Below are 23,000 nucleotides of genomic sequence, written 5' to 3' on the forward strand. Positions count from 1 at the left end.
TGACCTACTCCAAGCTGCTTGAGAACCTGAACAAAGACCTGGGACATGAAGTTTGCCAAGTTAGCTAAGATATCTGGATAATCAGTTACCACAGGAACGGTGGTCATGTTAGGCTTTATTGGCACCTTACCCTGTCCAAATCATTCTCCAGAACAAACTCTACCCCTGCAGGTGAAAAAAGGGGTGAGCCCTCACAACCACCAAACCTGTCACCTGGTCTGATTTGAGGAAAGCAGGTATGCAAAGGTACAAGCAGACTCATTAGAGAAGGACAAAGCCGCTATTTCCCTCCTGACAAAACACAGCACATACACAAACACGTCAGCAAAGCATCTCCACACAACTCTACAAACCAAGTCTTACACACACTATACACTCCAGCGTCTTTCACCAAAGCTTACCTGCGCAACCAGCATTTCCTCCATGCAAGACTGTTTGATGAGCCCCCATAGATAACATAGTAAAGGACACCATACCCAAGGATTAGCTGTAAGCAAATTAATTTCATACCCAAAATAAATTACCAAGGATTTAATCAAGCTATGTCAGAAAGTCTGGAGGTCTGGCCAAAAAGAATAAGAGAAGGGAAGAAGCCTGAGGGCAGCAGGACTCAGAACTTCAGTATAACATAACAAACAAAGTTGCAAAATCTAGAGTAACCTCAAAAGAAATGAGCACAACAAAAAAAAACAAGGGGGAAGTGCCTGACAGTTACTTGTAAGAAGCTGTTCACTTGGCCCATGACTTAAGATGGCTAAAGTCGTGGAAAGTAAAGTTCAGTTAATTTTAACCAGGCCTGCCAGCTCTTCACATTAGTTCGGAATGAGATTTGGTGTCAGTGAAGTCAGTGCATTTTAGTAGGCCTTCTGTGACTGTGTGTGTGTGGAATTTTGTTTCCTTGTGGCCTGGATCACAGGCTACCTCACTGACAGGCCGCAGTATGTCAGGCTGCCTGTCAGGCGTCATGGCGAGAAACAGTGACACACCCCATGGAGAACTGTACTGTCACCGTTTCTTTTCACACTCTACTGCACTTTCTGACTTTTGCTTTGACTCTGGAATGAGCCACCTCCAGAAGTTCTCAGATGACTCCTCCATCGTCAGCTGTATCACAGATGACAGGGAGAAGGAGTACAGAGACCGGATTTAGAGCTTCATTGGATGGTGTGATAGCAACTACCTCCAGCTCAACACAGGAAAACCAAGGAGCTGGTGGTGGACTTAGACGCAGCAAGAGTCCCCACACACCCGTTGTAACAAGACGTGAGGGAGTAGAGATGGTGGACACCTACAAGTTCCTGGGGGTGCAACTCAACAAAAAACTCGACTGGACGGACAAAACGAGGCCCTCTACAGGAAAGGACAAAGCAGGCTGTTCTTCCTGAGGAGGCTCAGGTCCTTCAGTACTTGCTCCAGGCTGTTACGGATGTTTTCCCAGTCTGTAGTGGCCAGTGTCATCTTCTTCACTGTGGTCTGCTGGGGAGGTAGCATCAGAATCAGAATCAGAAGGAGCTTTATTGCCAAGTAGTGTTTTACACATACAAGGAATTTGCTTAGGTGATAAGGTGCTACACGCAGACAAACATACAGTTGACATAAATAGATGTAGAAATATATAAATATGGAATAGACAATGCAAGTTATAAAAGAATAAAAAAATAATAGATGAAAATAATATAATTCGAGAGAATTTAAGTCCGTGAGATGGAAGACTTTAGAAAGTTGCGTGGCGCTGCGAAAGCCCCCGCTGCAGTATCACGGATCACGCGTAAAATCCATCCAGCCAGAGGGAACGATTACCAGCTGTTCACAGCGCACCAGTCATAATAGCGACACAACCCATTGTAGGTACCGGAGAGGAAATGGGGGCGTTGGGGCATACAGGACCAGGGAAAGGAGATTGCAGAGCGACCGGGCACTGTGCGGACGGTCAGTCTGTGATGGAGTGATTGTTCCCTCTGGCTGGATGAAGCACGATCTGCTGACATTTCCTCGTGTCTGGATCATTCCAGCATACTGTTATCTGTTTCTGATGGGGTTTGCCAAAGAAGTTTTTCAGGTGTGTTGTCCCAAGTAGTTAGTGCAATTTCAGGCAGGATGGGCAGGTATATACGATTTACACATACTCAGGACGCACTGAACGAAACAACCCAAAGTTTTCCCTCCTGACTCTCCATGGCGGAAACCATTAAAACATGCAAAACCCTAATTCAAATACTCCCACCTCCATTGTGTTTGCTCCTGTCTACGCAATAATTCTTAGTAAATCACCCATAACAGGTACTAAAACTGCACATACAATATTTTAGAATGCACACGCAATTTAGTACTCTTTATTCAGGATGTTATGAAATCAGACCCATGGTGTTTTTTCAGTCCATGTATATTAATACATCTACATTGAATGTTACTGATTCTACAATACTACATCTGTTCTTTTACATTCCTCTTTGCTGCTATGTCAACCTAAATTTCCCCAGGGGATTAATAAAGTTCTATCTTATCTAACTCTTATCAGTTTAAAAACTGTAGCAGCCAAATTGACACTTATAGATGAAAAGCCAAGTCAATGATCGCGGTCACTGATGAATAAGTCTGGCTGATCAGCATGATTGTCAACCCCCAGACATCATAGCCTTAATCAGGTGACCAAACCTAACCAAGGTCTCTGGGGATCTTGTCCCAGAAAACTGTTAATTTCAGACTGCCTTCTCAGCTCCTCAAAAGCAACACATTATGATCAAGATGGCTATCATGCTAAGTTTAATTATTCTGCCAGATATGTGGTAAATATACATCAGAAAAAGCTGCTTACTTTCTGTTGGTTTGACCCTTATAATCAGCTGGGTGTAAGTGGGCAGGAGAAGTAGAGAGATGTGATCTGATAGACCAAAAAAGGGATGGGGTGGGGGGGCTTTTATGGTGAGTCTGCAGTGATATTCAATATCTTTCTGTAACTTGTACAGTATGCACAGCATTTTCTTTTTTGCTCAGTGTTGAATGAAACACCTCCAAAATAATAAACAATACACCCAAACCAGCAGAATGATGTGATTTATTTCAGAATTTTTTCAGCAACATTCTGACTGTATGCATTTTAATTAACTAATAATAAAAATATCTAAACATGTGATTTCATTTTGTCCCCTATCACTTCCACTGTAAACATGTTAGGAGCTTTTAATGGCCAGAATGAATGGCAGGAATGACAGAAGCAAGCAAAACCTTTTTGAATGTACATATATGCAGCTTCTGGTTTAACACAGACTTGACAATACTTTCAAAAATAAACTTATACGAGAGGAAATGGATATAAATATTTCATAACAACTCAAAATAGAAAATGACCTGAAGCTGAAAAAAGTATTTAGTATGTGTTCTTGTTTGAGTAACAAAGCCGAAGCCGAATGTGATTAACATGTCTGCATGTTTGTGTGTTGTGTTTTGTTTCTTCAGAGGTTGGTCTCGATGAACATGCCTCTCAACAGTGATGGGACAGTTACCTTCAACGCAACACTGTTTGCCCTGGTTAGAACTGCACTGAAAATAAAGACAGAAGGTTTGTATTATCAGCAATGTATGTGGAAAGTATACTTATGTTAGCCATTTCTAGTGAATATGAATTTCCAGACAATTGCCTGTAGTTTCACACATAATCCCATTAACCTGTCAGGAGCATTATTACATCCTACTAAATCTGTCACATTCAAATACTGGAGGTCCTGGTTCAAAACTGATTTTTGATATGGTATGAATGAAAGTTGAAATGAGAAATTGACGTGAGACAATGTGCTAAATAGTAGACCTATCTTGGTGTTGTAGGGATGTAACAGGTTTTGAGGCTATTAACACCATTCCCGGTCAATATTTAAAGTTCTCAACTTTCCAGTTCTGCATAATCAACCTGCCTCTGTCAGAGAAGAACAGCAGAATCAGTGCTCAGGTTGTCTCTTGGCCCTAACACTTTCAAAACTCTAGGGTGATCACTTTAGTTCATTTTGTGCAGGCTCATCGATAAATCCGCTGCCGTCACCACTGCTCTGCCATTGCCGTCTGGATTTAGTGCCCTCAATATACAAGAAAGCAGGACTCAGATGCACCCAACAAATTCCACTCATATAGGAAATAAACACACACAGTGAGGAAGAGAAGAACTACTTTCCTTAGCTTGGAGGATAGTGAGAGTTGACACAGCAGAAGTCTGGATGTCAGAGAGTCTATGGCGAGGTGAGACAGGGTATATATGAAAAACTCAGCATCCGACCAGGTGGCTTCAGGTAAGAAATCTGGCGTCTTCTTGATGGGGACGGGAACCAATTGGTGGAGGAGATTGTTGATAGTGATATAGTTCAGTGGTGCATCAATTAGCAGCATGTGCCTTTGTGTTGACATACACGACCCATTGTGGACAAGTTTGTGCATCGCTCTCGAGCACACAGCAAAGATCACAGAAAATCACACCATCAAGACATTATGTAAAGTCACCATAAATCACAGTGTGTGAATATTCGCTGCTGTACAGTGTGCAGGTTCTTCCTTCACAAACACTCCCTGGCTGAGTGCAGACAGCACAAAGACCCAACAACGGACAGCTTACATATTGCAATGTTGTGCAGTTACTAACAGCTCCTACTTCTCTGGAACTCTCTTGTTGCAAAGCCTAGGAATAAATAATTTCCCTGGGCACGGAGAGACAAAGGACAGCCAGAGCCCAGCGCCCTGAGATGGAGGATGTTACTGGCTGGCCCCCCCTGTTCTTAGAAGGACACCGTCCTGGAAAGCTTCATACAAGCACGTGAACACTTTGAAAATCAGATTTGCACCAGTGTTACAGGGCCGTTGATCTCCATCAGAAGACCTGTCACTTGCCTCTCTCTCATAAGGCGGATCACATCTCACTGGGTGTGCTGGAGCTTTCAGAGTTTGGTAAATTCATAGTTTGTTACAGTTCTAACCTTTGTTGTGTTGGAACAAGCAGGTTTCTTGCAGAAAGGCTCCTTCGTTCAGGGTCAAGTTGGACAGAGGGCTGCACAGGCCACCGTCAGGGCGAAGCACAGAGCTTTAGGTTAAGGGTCTGCAAAGTATTGAAGAGAGATTTGACATAGTTCTAACTTTTCTAACTTTAGTCACGTTAGTATGCTGGATGTCGGAATCAGTTGATCCTTTCAGCTGTTGCCCCCACTCTTCTGGTTAAGCCAAAGGGAGAGGCCAATGAACAAAACCAATCCCTGGGGTCACTCCTGGCTTTAGGGGTGGGGGCTGTGGTCTGATGTCAATGGGTTAATTATTAGTGGTCCAAGCCCGAGTGGGCTGGGGACCCGCAAATGCAAGGCATTGCAGTACCCAGTAACAGCGGAGCTGGGAACCCTATTGTAAACGTTAGGATTTTTATTATTATTCTTCCGTACGTTTTCGCCTAATTCCAATACTGCAGCCTAGACAGTAATGAGACGACGGCATGCGAAAGAATTCGCTCACTTCTACCACTAGGGGGCGTACAAAGAAAGCTCCTAAAAATTGTTCCTCTAAAACCACAGGTCACATTGGCATGAAACTTGAGCCAAATTGTTCAGGATGGTCCCCTCACTACAGGCACCAAAGGTGAACTAAATATACCGATAGATGGCGCTGCTATTGCAGATTAAAGATGTGAAAAAAATCCCATTGACTTACATGCACAACCACATGCACAACCACAATTCCGATTGATACCAAATTTGGGGCAATTGTCCCCCCTGATGACATCTGAAAAGTTTGGAGCAATTTGGCCAAAAGGTGGCGCTATAATCGAAGCTGAAATACCGTGGGAAAATCCCATTAATTTCAATGGGATTTTGAACCAAAAGACATTTTGCCTCATAACTACACATCACAACATCACACATTCATGAACCTAATGTCTACATGTTTGGAGATACTGCCAATTCAGGTGGTATAAGACACGCCTCTGTGCAATGACGTTTTCATTTTGATAAACTGCGAAAACTGAAAAACCTATTTTAATTAACTCCTCTGAAACCGCAAGTCTGATCACCACAGATAAAAGTTTGTAGAGGGAATTTTGATCCGCCAAAAAAACTCTTTATTATTATTATTATATTATTATAAGCTAACAAATTTTTGCCAAAACGCAAAAAAACAGGATGTGATGTCATATCTTACATTTACAACGTCCGAACTACACCAAACTCGGGGACCTTATCAGCTACACCCTCCCGACGGGCTGTGTGAAATTTGGTGTCAATTGCCCTCTAAGTAGAGCTACTAAGCGTATGTCAAGTAACACTCCCATACACATACTTTCATTTTATATCTCTTTAATTTAGAACTCTGGTCGTTTATTAACGGCCCCCCGAGCCACGACAGGGCGGCCGGGCCGGGAGGCTTGGACCCCGCTTACAACTGCTTGCAGTTCTAGTCTTCATTATTCTAATTTCTTTGCTTAAGAATTCAAAAAGTATTTAATTTACTTTAATAAGTATTCTCCAATGTTTGAAACCTGGGCCTCATCAGTTGCAATATACTACTAAACAAATGGAGTCAAAGTAATCCAGGTTTAAATGACAATCATGTACAACATCAATTATTATGACAATACACAGATATACTGTATATATACAGCATAAACACTAAATCAAAACATGCCAGTATTAATACATTTCAGTGTGAAACAGAACATCTTCTATTTTTCAGTATCGACAGGAATGTGTGTCTGCCTTCACAGCATGCTGTGATTTGTGTTCACATGCTGGGATGTTGGGTTATCAGACCAGTAGGGTCCAGGTCAGTCATAAAATGGGGGTAAAATGGTCACTTAACTTCCCTTGATGTCATCCCTTGAGTCCTGGAATGGTTTGTTTCTGCTCAGAAGAAAGTGAAGACAGGAGTCCTCATAGAGCTTATTTAGGAGTCAGAGGTCATGAAAACAAGTGTTTTGAGTGAGGGCATCAGTTTTCTGTGGAATATCATAATTTTATTTCCTACAACACCAGCATACACTGCTGAATAGAGTTGAGCCGGATACTCGGCGAGTAGTACACTTTTGCCGAGAACGAGTATTATATGAGTAATACGTGTCAATATCTGTGCTCGAATTGAATAAAAATCCTCATTGGGTAGCTGACTGTGTCTGCGTTCTGTGATAATAGTCACAGCGCCCCTCCCCTACACACATACAGATTTATTGTGTTACTGAACGAGGATTAAACTTTAACACTTCAGAAATACGACAGTAGCACGCCTGCATCTGACACATGCAGGGAGACAGAAAGTCGCTGACAGTGTGAATGTCTAAATGAACAGGCGTAGTCTATAATAATGCATTGATAAAAAGTGTTCACATGAGCTGTATAAAAATATCAGCCTTATTCTTTCTGCTCGGCTGTGTGTTCTTTGTGTGTGTTTCCACATTAAAAGACTCGGGCCGTTCTCCCTCACTTTAAAAAAACTTCCACTTCAAAAATTTGATTAATTTATTTAACACACTCAAAAGTGTTCCAAACATTGTTCTAAATTAACTTCATAAAGCAATGAAATGAAAACTCCATTCATGCCAGAAAATGTGCTCAAATAATGTTTGAAAGACTGAATCTCAACATTTAGGCTGCTGAAAACTCACCGTCCCACCTTTTGCACCCAAATCGCAAAAGGTGGGACGGAACATGACTACAGTCTCTATAGTAGGCCTCAGAAAGGTATACTAACCTAAATAGATAGCCTATGTTCATATTAAAATTCAGTATTTCAATATCCCTACCAAACTGCTCATAATATTCAGCCTCATAAGAAAAATAAAACCCATTTATTTTAACGGCTGCGTCAGGGTGTGTGAAACGGACTGGGAGCAAATAAAAAATATTAAACACATTTAAAGGCAGTAAGTAGGCTGATCATGCTGTACTGTAAAAAACTGTAGGCATCACCGCTGCAAACATAAAGCAGCCTATTGGCTAAAACAGTCTGTGGAATTTCCTACAGATGGTGATGTCATTTTCTAAGAGAGCTGATTGGTCAGTAGGAGGCGTTTTCACAGAGTTAATCTCTTTTCGGGAACATAACCTGCTCCGGAGCAGGTTAGCCTTCAGCATAAGTTACAATGGAGATCTACCCGGGTAAAAAGTGAACCACTGGTGGTACTGAAAACCCAGGGTTAACCCCGAAGTTACCTTGATAAGCTCAAATCCTGCTTTGTGGTACAGGCCTCTGGTGTGGAAAAAAAAAAGAACCAAAAAAATAAATAAAAAATCACACTGATCATAAAAATTTAAAATTTAAAAAATTTAAAAAATTTAAAAAATTTAAAAAAATTTAAAGTTAAAAAAAGTTATGTTGAGTATGAAAACTCTTGTTCATTACATTTTACTTCATAATTGCAACCGCATGTGTTGTATTCATTGTTGCAAAACTTGTTCTGTATATAGTTTGTTATCGTGATCAAAACCATTGATCTGAAGCTCAATGCTGATGCTGTCATGTAAATAGTTTTCTAATCAGCAATAAATATAACAATTTCTGATCAACCCATATCAATTGCATGGTTAAAATAACATACTAGTTAAAGCCCCGCCCATTTCAAGACAACCCGATCCACTTCCGGGTTAGTCCCCGCCCAGTCCTAGTACAGATACAGATAATTCATATGTTAACACAGATACAGATAATGCTGTACTCGCTCATCCCTATTGCTGAATGATACAAGCTGTGACATAACAGAAAGAATCCCACGTATCCTTGCTTCACAACTATAGAAAACAACCTCATCGCACATAACGACTGGGCATTCGGAGAACAGCAATCAGAGATACTGAAACAAGACTTTACCAATCCACTGAACACACTCCGCTCCTCGAATACAGCAGCACTCAGAAGAAGATTTGAGAGATTCAGTACATTGTTGGAACTTAACACATTAAGGAATTGTTGGGCTTCTGTAAATATCATCACAGAGTACGGTCTAGACCTGCTCTTTTATGAAAAGCGCTGTGAGATAACTGTTGTTGTGATTTGGCGCTATATAAATAAAATTTAATTGAATTGAATTAACTTTTTCTGGGACCACAGATATCTTTTTAAGGCAGATGGACTTTGACTTTACAAGTTAAGTTCATCTCCAGCACATATTCATTCCTGTGTCTCCCATCTGTTCCCTCTGCCACAGACAAGATACAAGACAAATCAAAACAACATGACAAAACACAACACACCAGAAACCTTGAAAGAGAGCCAACTGATGCAGCTGTTTTTCGATTATGAAACTTTGTTTCAATAAAATATTCAAGTCCCTAAGTCTTTGGCTTTTTCTACATGTTTTTGTGTGTGATTTTAGCTGTATAGATTGGCAACTTTTGGTTACATGATCATCAAAATGAATGCTGCAGTTTACTTTGTTCAAACCGCCTGTAGGCCTCTGTGTGGCTTGCAAATATTGTGATATGAAACAGAGGCCAACAGGCCAAATATTATCACATGTGGGCCATCAAACATTTATGAAATAGTTAGTTAGCCTTTCCCTCTGAAGCAGGTGTGTTCAGTCCCTTCCAGATAGTGTGAGGCTCCCTCATGTGTTTTTCGACTTGCACAGAGTCTATTGTTTTTGACCACTGTGCATTGTTTAGCAAAAGTGACTATAATACATTTTTTCGTTGGGGAAAAATCTAAAAGAGCCAATGGCCCTTGGAGAATTACTTGAATGGTGCAGACAGAATAAATCATTGAAGTGCAGGGAAATGCACAGCCAAGGTGCTGAGTGTTTGCCAAAGTTTGTTTGAGCAACATGTAGCAGAAACCATCACAAAATCAATGCAGTTTATGTCGTTTCATTCTTAAATCTAGTTTTCATAACATACTACATGATCTGGACATATGGTGCGTTCTATTTAACATGGGAAGTTCCAAGTCAGAAATTTCAACTGGAACACTCCATTAAGTTGGATTTGCGACTCAGAAAGTGGGTGGGAGAACCTCACCAACTCCGACCTCAAAATCCAAGATGGCTGTACAACAGTAGTGAAAGCTGTAGAAATATGCTGTTTATCGCACTTCTGTCTATTTGTGCCTCATTAAATCAGTTGTACACAACAGTCCTGTCCAACTTATATATGTGGACATGGTGTTACAGTGTTTGAATGTGCAAAACACTGCGTAATGCGTTGTTAAAAAACTGGTATTGCTAACTATGGCCAGAGGCATCAATCTTGGTTTTCCAGCTGAGCTCGGGGGTGTCATTCCCAGCTCTGACTTGCGACTTCGGATGTAAAAGGAACGCTAGTTACTGACATTTAAATAGGTTTAAGCCTGGCAAATGTGACAAAGGTCCCAGGACATCCGGTTGGTTTTAGTATGTTTATTTCATTATCTATGGTAACTGTAGAGGGTAGTATGTTTTTCTGATTTAATTTACATTTCAGAGTTCTCAAGCATTCTTAGTAACTGCACATGCCATGCTCTTGGTGGAGAACCAGAGGATTAGTATGGCTCAGCTTCTCCACATCACTGGAAACTGTCCAACAGACATGGACTCCCTCTGAATCTGGATTTCCTCTTCAACATAAAATATAATTTGCTCGCAGTACATGGTGCAGGAAATAGTAGAACAATGCATGATTGAATGCTCCTACCCAACACTGTTCAGGCTTGTGCAGACTACACGACTTTCAGCGTCGGCTGATCGCTGTGCTGTTCACACTACACAATTTGCCGTGTTGTGACGGGAGTCTTGAAGTCATTGTAGCGTTCACACTACTTGACTGATTGGTGACAGGGGGTCACACACTACGCGAGCTGACAGCGGCTGTATCACCTGACGCTTCTCCAAACCACGTTTTGTCAAGAAAACACATGTGAAATGTGAAACGGGAAATGACCTACACATGAAACAGCTGTTGTTTGTTATTATACAGATAGCAATTATAAAGAATATGGGTGAAAGAATGGATTAGCACAGGCAGGTAGCAGGGATTGTCTGAGCTACAGAGAGAGCTGGAGGTGAGTAAAAAGGGTTTTGCGTTGAAAAAGTAGCTGCCTGCCCCTCGACCTGTTGCTATCGGCCGACTCTTCCAGATATTTGGCATGCTAGATATCTGGCAGACGTTGGCAATGTGGCGGTGATGTGTCGGGGAGCCGTTTTGATGCGTTGTGGAGTAGTTTACACATAACAGCTAGCGACCGCCGATCAACCACTGATTTACCCCTGATCACAGCCTGATGGTCGCCGAGCGGCAAATCGGGCTAAAGGTAAAAATTGTGTAGTATGAACTAGGCTTTAGTTAGGAATTTGACTGATCCTGTCCTCATATCACTTTAGATTGTCTTGAATGTCAATAATTTCCTTTGTCTCATGATTATGTGTCTTCCATTGGTCAGGTAATTTTGAACAAGCCAATGAGGAACTGAGGGGAATTATCAAGAAGATCTGGAAGCGCACTAGCATGAAACTACTGGATCAAGTCATCCCACCTATAGGAGGTCAGCATTAATTTCTGCAGCTGCACTAACTATCCATCTCAATCTCAATTTTATTTATAGCACATTTAAAAGAACCAAGGTTGACCAAGGTGCTTCACAGGTTAAATACAACAACACAGACCTGCAAACTCCTCAGAGTAAAAAAGGTGACAGTGTCTCGGGGGGGAATCCGGTCAATTTTCAAAATAAAACACCCTGTGGTGCCTCCCGATCGTAAAACAATAATAAACACAGTTAAAACGGACACAAAAGGAAATCAATTAACTGCGTAGCCTACTTAATCATAGTAGAAGCACAAAATGCAAACAATGGTTACCAAATCAACAAAATCTAAACATATCATCAAAGTCAGGCAGGCAAAACGCTCTGATTCTGAAATGCTCTCTGTGGCAAATGCAGCCTGAAGTTGACGGAAGAAACGGGGTCACATAGAGCTATGAAGAAGGTAGTAGAAGCACGAAAATGACAAATTAATAACAAGTCAATAACGTGGGGCAGGCTGCACGCTCTAATGCTGAAACGCTTCTGACAAGCTTCCAGTGGACTTTGACGCTGCCGTAACATGCCGTAGACGGAGTCAGTGGATTCCTGACGTTACTCTCGCATCAGCTGTTGTGTAAACACTCACATTTAACTTATCCACATCACGAATGACTGCCTAATGCGTGAGAATATAATATATAATATTCAGGGTAGCTCAGAATTCGAGTAGTAGCCGTAACGTTATGTCTCGGAACTCAGGGCAGAGCACCTGGCTAATGATAAGCCTAGCTAACGTTACAGGGATATTCCACCATTTGGGGAATTAAGCTCATTTTCCACCTCCCCTCGAGTAAAACAATTGTTTTTTACCGTTTTGGAAACCATTCAGCCGATCTCCGGGTCTGGCGGTACCACTTTTAGCATATCTTAGCATCATTATAATAACGTAATAGGTATGACGACAATACAATATTATTGTAAATTATATCACATAAAAAAGCGGTGACGCTGTGTGCTTCAAGATTCTGAAAGTGCTAAGATTCCGATTGGCCCAGAGAAATGTCAACTATAAGAATTATCCAATAATGTTTTGCAATTCTACTCTGCTTGGCATGCAGATGAAGGGCAGCCTACCCACTCCCAAAAAAACACTCCAGTTCTACGCGATTCACGTAAATTACCCAATTGTCCAGGAAAACGGTGATTGTTGCCGAAAAGCGACAAGTTTGCAGGTGTGACAACAAGACACTACTTACACAGTAAAAGTACAGCAATAAAAAATTATAATATACAGTATATATATAGTGATATTAAAATTCTAAGCAAAAAATTCAATAGCTCACGACTGTCTTGTTTCTAGTTCTTAAGTTCTGAATGGAATTAACAACGCTTCAAACAGAATTAAAGAACTGGGAACAAGATAGGACTGTACTGGAACTAAAGAGAGGCAATAGTTTTGTAAATTCTGCTAGGTGTCCCATCTTGGAAGTTCATTAGTATTGCTGGTTCATAATGTTTTTTCCTTGAAAGTTTATTTCACAACTTCCTTTCCAACGTAGTTGGCAAAAGTGCAAATTGACATGTTCTGATTTTGAGTATGTCCACTAACATAACCACAAGGCACTGTCTGCTGTTTCATAGCTATGAGACAAGCAGTCAAGAGCTGTTAATCACCATACCCTGAGCTACGTTCCACTTCATTCCTTTTACACTCCCACTGCACCTACATGAACTACGATAGCAGGACTGCAGCCTGCGTTCATTCAACCCAAAGCAGACAGTCCATTAAAAAGACTGAATTGTAAATGAAAAACTAAAAGTGGTTTTCATTTACCATGTGAAACAAAAAGTCTAAATTAAATATTTTTATTTAAGTTACGTAGGTTACAAAAATTGCATAAATTATGCAAATAACGCGACTTAACTTGCATGTTGCATGTAGTCGAACCATTATCTTTTAGTAAAACTAACCAAGTACTTTTGGTGCCTAAACCTAACAAAATTGCAATGGTTCACAGCTGTAACAATGTGCTGTTTCAAGATGGAGATGTTTCGCAATGTTAACGTTTTATTTTGAAAGTCTAACCGGACGTTTATTGTTGCAAACCGTTGCTAACTTGACCACGGAACCCAAGGGGTCTTGACCAAGCATCCATATGTGACGAGTCGTGAGTGAGAATGTGTTGCCATAGCTTCTTCAGTGTACTTGCAAAGAGAGGGGTGAGTGGCGACCTTACTGTTGGTTGCAATTCGCAACCCTCACCACTAGATGCCACTAAAACTTACACACCAAACCTTAAACTTTTAATGCAACTGTACAACAAATCTAAAATTGACTTTCTGTTACACCTTAATAACGTAAAGTGGAGCCTGATGAATGTTAGGTGATCTAAAATGGCCACTACCCAGGGCATTAATCCTTTGTACATTTAACAACATTGCTTTTCCACTCTTTACATGTGTTTCTGTGTTTTAACAGATGACGAGGTGACAGTGGGAAAGTTCTATGCCACTTTCCTAATACAGGATTATTTCAGGAAATTGAAGAAGAGACAGGAAGAGTACTATGGCTACCGGCCCACCAAGAAAAGTGCTACCCATGAGATACAGGTAAGCAAGTAATGGTATTCAGTGAATGATGAGATAATTATTTGATCATTATTTGAATTATTTGAATTCAATTCATTTGATTTCACTTCAAAGTAGAAAGTCAGGCGGTGTGCTGACTGGACGTGTGTTAACCTGCCCCGCTACTCTGACAGCTAAATCCTGTTTAATACTCATATTTGAGACTGCTGAATACCCATTCTCAGGAGGAGAACCAAAGGTAATGCCTTTGTCACAAGAGCCACAGTAAAACTCTTCAGCTGAAGCTATTGAACTTTACATCACCAAGCTCTAACTCTAAGGCTAACGCTACTGCTAACACCGACGGCATGGCCAACGTTAACGTTAACGCAACGCTTGAGGACACAATGTTGGAAAAAGACAAGCCAGCTGCTACTGAAGAGTCCAGTGTCATGTCGGAAAATATAGAAGCAGCTATCAATAGCATGAGTTCTCTACCAGTTTTGACGATATATTACAGGCAGAAATGAGGATCTCAGCAACTGAGGAAAATGTCTCTGAGCTCCAAAATAAAGTGAAAACCTTGGAAGGTAAATATAAAGACCTAGAGGAGAAGCTACTGGACCTAGAGGCAAGATCAAGGCGACCTAATTTAAGGCTTGTCAATCTACCAGAAGGAGCAGAGGGTGAAGACACGTGCGCTTTTCTGGAGAGTTGGATACCGGAGGCGCTGGAGCTGGCACAAAAAGCTCACTGTAGAGAGGGCGCACAGGATTGGGCCAAGAACAGAGACAAATGCCGCACCCTGGACACTGATAATGAAGTTTTTGAATGCTACACTTTGATAAAGTTTGGTTTTCCTACTTTATGGAGGGTGTTTACACACTCTAAACGGACTTCAAACAATGTTAAATGTGGAGGATGTTGAGGTGAAAACTGAATATATTTGGGGGGGAGGATGCTACAGAACAAATAGTCTTTATTTAACCCATAGTCTACATAACATTACCGTATCTAGGTCCATTTTAGAGTTGTATCGCTGAAAAGTTAATATAACGTCCTTTCATCCTTTCACAGTGGAATACTACCCCCCTTGTTAAGAGGAGCCTTGATCTCTCTGCTCCCCAAAGCAGGTTAACCAAACAATAAGTGTGACAACCTGAGGCCAATCAGTCTTCCGAACACAGATCTAAAGGTACTGTGTAAGATTTTAGCGAGAAGACTAGAAGGAATAATTCCACAAATAATAGGAAAAGACCAGAACGGCTTTATCCATGGCAGACAAGACTTCTATAATGTTTGAAGGGTTTTAAATATACTCTATAAACTCTATTTAAATATGCTCTGTCAGTGGATGCTGAAAAAGCTTTTGACAGAGTGGAATGGCCCTACCTGTTTAAAATCCTTGAGTGTTTTGGCCTTGGAGGAAATTTCTGTATTGGATGAGACTGCTCTATACAGAACAATATGCAGAAATACTGACTAATGGTAACATCTCTAAAACTATCATGATAAAACAAGGGTTTAGACAAGGGGATCCCCTTTCACCATTATTATTTGTCATGGCAATCGAACAACTAGCGACCGCAGTAAGAACCAACAACACTATCTCTGGCATAACCATAGCACAACAGGAACTCCGTCCAGCTTTATATGCCGATGACGTTATCATCTTTCTTAAGGATATGAAGAATCCATCCCGGCTTTGTTGGCCCAAATAAAGACTTTTGGAAGGATTTCAGGGTATAAGATGAATGCATCTAAAACCTTAATTATGTTTTTAAAACATGCAAACAGGGAAAACCCACCTGAAGAAGCTGCTCAATTCAAAAATGTTAATTGTTTTATATGCTTAGGAATTCAAATTGTGCCACGTCTTGAGAATATTGTAGGCTGTTGTATTTGTTTCAGAACTTACCATTGCCCCCACCTAGTAACCCATTCACTCACTTAAGGAAACCTTTCATCAGATTTTTGTAGAACAACAGATGCCCCAGGTTGCAACTGATACTTTTGTACCTACCCTATGACAGAGGGGGCCTTAGGTGCCTCAATCCCCTTTGGTATTATTAGGCAGTACAGATAAGAATGTTGATGTTCTATTTCATATAGGCTTCGCCCTCTAAGGCTATCGCTATTGGGTTCACCCCTTCTGCGTGCCTGCGTGGCACTGAGAATTTTAGTCTAAACCCCACCCACAGCGTGGGCCTCTCCTACGTCCACACCTTGTATATATACACAACAGTGAGACCCAGCCTTCGGCTCCCATTTTTCTTCAGCACTGAGCTGTCTAGAGAGCAGAAGATTTCCTGTCGGAAAAGAAGAGTGATGGGGTGGGACGCCGCTCGGGCTGACTAGTATGGGTGTGCGGCGTCCCTGACATGGGCTTCGTCCTGCCAGGGGACCTCCCCCATACTGGGTGCGCCTCGGACTGTAGCACGGTGGCCGAGCGCTCACCCCTGGCTCACGCTGCTCGTTCTGCGAGTTTGTCTCTCCCGAAGAGACGCAGCACTGGGCGGATCATTTTGCCAGTGAGGATGAGGTAGCGTGGCGGTCCACCCACTCTCTCTCAGGAATCCCCCAGTGGCTCCCCGCTTCCCCCGTTCCAACCTCCGGCTATGTTGCTGCGGTGAGGCAAGCGGTCGTTAAGCTACAAGGATGCTACCGTCAGGCTAACGACATCTGGCAACCGGTTTCATTGCTGCTGGCCGTTCTAGTCGGTCAGAGCTATGGGTTGAAAAGAAGCTGTGTGAAATTTGTGGAAGTTGTTGAACATATGCTGTCTGTGCCTGTCTCAGTCGAACCAGCCACACCAAACACACATTTCCCACACTGTGAGTCAGCTGCCGTTAGCCAAGTTGTTAATCTGCAGCTTTAAGCTCAAAGTTCAAAACACTGTGTGTGTTCCGATCGCCCTGTAGTTCCCTGCTTAGTGGACTGCCCAGGGTATTCAGCCATTTTAAGTGAGATTCCAAACCACAGGGAGCACAAGAAGAAGGGAAGAAGTTTTGTATACAGAGTTTGTATATCTGTAATTATTGTCATTGTAACTAATGTTATCATTATTTATATGATTATTTCAGAGGTTAGGTTTCCTAAAAACAACAATGCTCATATGATTATTTTTTTAAATGACGCTGCATATCTTGTAAATTAATCCACTCACATTCATTCACAAGTTACATACATTTTAATAGAATATAAATAGAAGGAGTTATGGAAATTGTATCAGTTTGTTTTAATATAGCAGGGAGCAGGGAGTAGGGAGTACTGTTTATGTGGATCGGAACGCAGCCTCTGTTCACGATCAGAGGTCCCTTCACACACCCCTCCCCATAGACACACTGCCACTGCAGTGTGTGATGCTGTTGACATTATGCACGTTCCCCCGGCAGTGCCCGGTTGCGAGCTCGTGCATAATCACGGCATCAATGGCGTTCAGGGGTTCCTTCTTGGTTCACGGAAGCCAGGCTGTGTCAAATGAGCCCTTGAAGACGTCATTACGCTTCATGCAGACAGGATAGCTCTACACACAACCCTGTGTGTAGTGTTATCCTATTGCCGCTCAAACACATTACGGCAGGGGACCCACCAATTGGGCGGAAGGCTCTGGTGGAGCGAGTACTGGCTTGCCTCCCCTGGTGGCCACCCCTTGCCGTCAGATTGACTCGCACATGCCCGCCACGCAGGGAGGCACTCCCTCCAGCATGGCAGCGTGTGTTGGCGCCCATACCCTCCCTGCCCCCGCCAGGTGCTAAGCTCTCCTGTTCGGTGGAACACGGAGGTTGCTGCCTGCCAGCACCCCCCCACAGCCGGCATCCCCTCCCCCATGGGTCGTGGCTGGGCAACCCCCTCCCCTTCCCCCCCGAAACGCCCGATTCGCTGGGATCACAGGCTGCAGTTCGCCTCCCTCCTTCGCTGGGATTGTGGAGACTGTGCTCTTCTCCTCGGCTCAGGGTTCTACTCCCGCTACTTCCTGGTCAGGAAGAAGACGTGCGATGAGAGGCCCATCCTGGACATGTCACTGTTCAACTGGGCGATTATGGTGAGACCTTTTCGCATGTTAGCAGTAAAAACAGTTGATGGAGTGTGTGTGCCTCGGAGACTGGCTCTCCTCCATCGACCTGAAGGACGCGTACTTTCATGTGTCTGTTATTGCCGGAGCTTTCTGCGGTTTTCATTCCAGGGCGCCCAGTACCAATATAACCGCCTGCACTTCAGTTACTCCCTGGCCCCGTGCACTTTTTCCAAGTGTGTCGAGACTGCGTTGGAGCCGCTGTGGCGGTCGGGCATCAGGGTCCTGTTTTATCTGGATGACCTGCTGCTGCTGGTGCTGCCCCGGGACGAAGCGGTGGTGCAGACAACCCAGCTAGTCGCATGGATGTCCTGGTGGAGCCGTGTTGTCCCTCGAGCGGCGGTGGCAGCTCTGTCGGACATGAGGCTTCTGGGCCTCATGTCGGCGGCTCACATCGTGGGCCTCCCTACCTGCTGGAGTATACTATACTACTAAGTTATACTTTTTAAGTACTTTTTATTATTGGTATTTGTCATACTTATGTAGCATCCCAGTTAAACAAATAAAAGCCTCGACTGACAGTCTGACGCTGTTTGCACTTTATTAACCCAATGTCGTCAAAGCAAGCTAAAGTAAACAGAAACAGGGACAATAAATCCAAACACAATTAACACAGACAGTAAACTACATACTGCATACTGTGCGCCAGGCAACAGAAAAAAATTATGTCCCTCCTTATGAGCATGTATTATGAAATGTCTGTAAACAATGCAATGAGGTGCAGGAGTGGAGGGCATCTCCTTTCAGGAAGATGAGGGTTTTTAATAAAACTGTTACACTCAGCGGTCACACTGGTGGGTTTATGGGACATAGAGTAGGACACTTTGGACGCTTTGTGGGTCACAACCGACAAGGCAAGCTTGGAGTACTGCACATGCCCTATATCTAGAGTATTGCACATGGCCTATAAGTAGAGTACTGCACATGACCTATAACTAGAGTATTGCACATGGCCTATAACTAGAGTACTGCACATGGCCAATATCTAGAGTACTGCACATGGCTTATAACTAGAGTATTGCACATGGCCTATAAGTAGAGTACTGCACATGACCTATAAGTAGAGTACTGCACATGGCCTATAAGTAGAGTACTGCACATGGCCTATAACTAGAGTACTGCACATGGCCTATAACTAGAGTATTGCACATGGCCTATAACTAGAGTATTGCACATGGCCTATAACTAGAGTATTGCACATGGCCTATAACTAGAGTACTGCACATGGCCTATAAGTAGAGTACTGCACATGGCCTATAGCTAGAGTACTGCACATGGCCTATAACTAGAGTATTGCACATGGCCTATAACTAGACTATTGCACATGGCCTATAACTAGACTATTGCACATCGCCTATAAGTAGAGTACTGCACATGGCCTATAAGTAGAGTACTGCACATGGCCTATAGCTAGAGTACTGCACAGGCAGCAGGCAAGCCTTCTGTGTATCTTCACCTATCTACCCTCTCCTAAGGAGGCCCGTCACTCAGAGCAATCGCTAAGAACCTCTTTCAATGATGAAGGAAGAAGTCCATGGAAAATTCACATTATGTAAAACAATTCAAATACAAAGAAAAGTACTCTTCACTGACCATATGTTCCTCTGTGTCCATCAGGCAGGCCTGAGGAACATTGAGGAGGAGGCAGCGCCAGAGCTCCATAGGGCCATCTCTGGAGACCTTTTGACTGAGGAAGAGGTGGAGCGAGCTACTGACAAAGTAGCTGTGGAGGGCATCTTCAGGGTAACAGGACAGGATGGAAAGATGAATGTACATTGCGTGCACAATCATTAGGCAAATTGTATTTCTCAGGATTCATTTAATCGTTGAACACACAATGCTCTCAGTCAATCCAAAATAGAATTGACCCTTAAACCTGAATGTTTAACTAAGGAAAGGTGAGTTTTGTCTTGCTCTGGAGAATATATGTATGCAGACTTTTTAGGCAACGAAATGACAAATTCTGAATATTTAGAGTAAGTCTAACAACACAAAATTACAACTAAAATAAATATTTTGGCCTTTCAAAAATATTTAGTAATCAATATAGCCACCCTTCTTTTCAAGTTGTATTGTCTTGCCTGTCTGTAAATCTGACATTTGAGAAAGGCCCACAAGTTCTCCATAGGATTCAAGTCGCCAGCCCCATCCCTCTCTCCCTCTTTCTGGCTCTCTGAGCCATGGTTCTGCTCGAGGTTTCTGCCTCTTAAAAGGAAGTTTTTTCTTGCCTCTGTTGCCGAGTGCTTGCTCTTGGTGGGAATTGTTCGGTTTCTGTAAATAATATGGTCTTAGACCTGCTCTTGTATTAAAAGCGCTATATAAATCAGATGAATTTAATTGAGTTGAAGTCAGGTGAGGAAAGGGGCCAGGGCATTATTTGGCCATCTTTGAGGCCCTTGCTAGCTAGACAAACAGAGGAGTACTTGGATGCATGTGATCATTGTCCCGCAAAAAGATCATGGTCTTCTTGAATGGTAAGGACTTCTTCCTGTACCACTGCTTGAAGAAAGTATCTTCCACAAACTGGCAGTAGGTTTGGGGGTTGAGTTTCAGTCCATCTTTGAAAGGTCCAACTATCTCTTTCTTATTTATAGCAGCCCATAACAGTACCCCTCCTCGACCATGCTGTTTCTGAGTCGAAGTGGTGCTGTGTTCATCAGTGATCCAGCCACGGCCCCATCTATCTGGTCAATCAAGAGTCACTCTCAGTTCGTCTGTCCAACCTTTGAAAAATCTGTCTTCAGGTATTTCTTTGCCCAATCTTGACTCTTCAACTTGTGAATCTTATTCAGTGGTGGTCGTGTTTCAGCTTTCCTGACCTTGGCCAAGTCTCTGAGCACGTGGCACCTTGTACTTCTGGACACTCCAGGTATGTTGCAGTTCTGGAATATGGTAGCACTGGAGGATGATGGGTTCTTGGTAGCTTCACGTTTAATTCTACTGAAATCTTCTGCAGTTAATTTTGCGTCTTTTCTTCTCCATGAGCTTTTTGCGCCCCACTTGACTATTTGCAACAAAACGTTTGATTGTCTGGCGGTCACGCCTCAAATGTATAGCTATTTTAAGAGTATTGCATCCGTCTGAATGGCATTATACAATTTTTGACTTTTCAGTGTCAAAACTTTGTTTTGGCTTATTTTACCTGAAGTAATGAAGCTGCCTAATAATCATGCAGACCTTGATATACGGTGTGATTCACTTTCACCACATCCTCCCACATTACACAATAACATATCACACACAAATGATTAACTCAAATGAGCATTCACTTTTACATGGTTTGGAGTTACTCGGATTTGGAGTTTTGGATACTTACTTGCCTAATTATTGTGCACGCAATGTATAAGTGGAGGGAGGGAGGGAAGTATGGAAATAATACAGGGTTTTACAAACAGCCGAACAACCTACTGTCTTTTTGTAATTAACTGCTACAGAATATGGAACACGGAACAGCACCCCGCCCACCTCCAGTTTTGGTGATAGTTAGAAACTCACTTGGTGCTTGGTCAGCACCGATGAACAAAATGTAGGAATTTTATGGAATAGCTTTATGTGTCTGTCGTTATTCATGTTTTTTGTTTCTATGCAGACAATGCAGCTTTAGTGGAATAGGCAATGGTAATGGAAAAGGCGTGATGCAAACACATTACTGACCGTCTCAGAGCATTGTATTGACATGTTACATGTTATGTGTCAACCTTGCATTTAACCACAATAACTGTGCTTCTTCTCTAAAACAGAGACAAGCTAGTCTTTTTGGAAACCACTCGGACCCTTTTTCTGTAGAGCGTGAGATAGCCAGTGTTGGCCAGGCCACCAGCCAGCGCCCTCTGCAGATGGCAGAAGGAGTCAACAACAACAGCGACACAAGTCATAGGTCTGTGTGTCTGTGCTATGTTAACATTCTATTACGATTGTCAGATATGGAGCACTGATCCTGACAGATTAAGAAATAAATACAGAAATAAATAAATTCTCAAATAAATAAACATCCAATTAAATACACAAAAAAATTAATTAAATAAATAAAAGTAATAAAAAAAATAAAAGTAGTAATTAAATTATACAATCTCTTTTAATTAGCTTCTTTGTTCACCTTTGTAATAAGTACCTTATTTATTTATTGTCCAACTTTATTTATTAATTATTTCTTTTTTTAATGTATTTATTTATGTGTGTGTTTTAATATTTTTGTCTGTTTTAGTCTAGCCTGTTTATTTCCCCTTAGGTTATAAATTTCTGTCTGCTCTTTTTACATTTCTCTATGCATTTCTATCTCATTATGCAAATGAGGAAGGGCTGTGTCTCAAGGTGTCAACTTCTCACCTATTGGTGGACCAGTCAGATGGCAGAGGTCATCTCTAAACTCACACATCAACAAGCCTTGTTGGCTTCCTTTAGCGAATTGAATTGATTAGCAACTCTATTTGAAGACTATACTACCAGCAATGTCTTTTTTTAAGTGGACGCTCTGACAGACAGTGTTTCAGTTTGAGGCATGCAAGAACACAGAACTGTGGTAAAATAAGCCAATGTTTGTGAGAAGCACACAGTCAGCTAGAAGCAGCTAAATTTGGAGTGCACACATATTCGATCCCTTGTGGTAAAGGCAGTTTTAACAGACCAGAACGAGCTGATAGGCAGGTTAGAGACTTTGTCAGTTTCTCTCTTTACAAGTGTTACAGTCTGAGAATCTTATCTGAAGAGAGACTATCAAATCTCAGTAGTACGTGATACGAGCACCACATACAACATAATTTATCAAATTACGTCAGACAGAAATTAACACAAAGATACACATGTCACAACGTCTGGTTATTAAAATAAGGTGTTAACAAAACATGTTACATGTGTTCATTAAAAGTGAAAAAGCACTAAATGTTAGGGAAATACTTTCTTCTTTAATTTTGGT

The 23,000-nt window shown here is 42.1% G+C and overlaps 1 protein-coding gene across 1 annotated transcript; it reads left to right on the forward strand.

Moving 5' to 3' along the window:
* Positions 1–3,072: 3,072 nt before the first annotated feature.
* LOC119882216 (dihydropyridine-sensitive L-type skeletal muscle calcium channel subunit alpha-1-like) lies at positions 3,073–21,965 on the forward strand (the record flags this gene model as incomplete). Its single annotated transcript, XM_038692207.1, has 5 exons — positions 3,073–3,559; positions 11,362–11,463; positions 13,925–14,055; positions 19,706–19,831; positions 21,829–21,965. Coding segments are annotated over exons 1-5 (629 nt in total), but the record flags the coding sequence as incomplete, so codon positions are not given.
* Positions 21,966–23,000: the final 1,035 nt, after the last annotated feature.

Source organism: Micropterus salmoides, unplaced genomic scaffold (genome assembly GCF_014851395.1).
Source record: "Micropterus salmoides isolate LMB-PRFRI ecotype aquatic unplaced genomic scaffold, ASM1485139v1 Ms_hic_scaffold_2993, whole genome shotgun sequence".
Taxonomy (NCBI): Eukaryota; Metazoa; Chordata; class Actinopteri; order Centrarchiformes; family Centrarchidae; genus Micropterus; species Micropterus salmoides.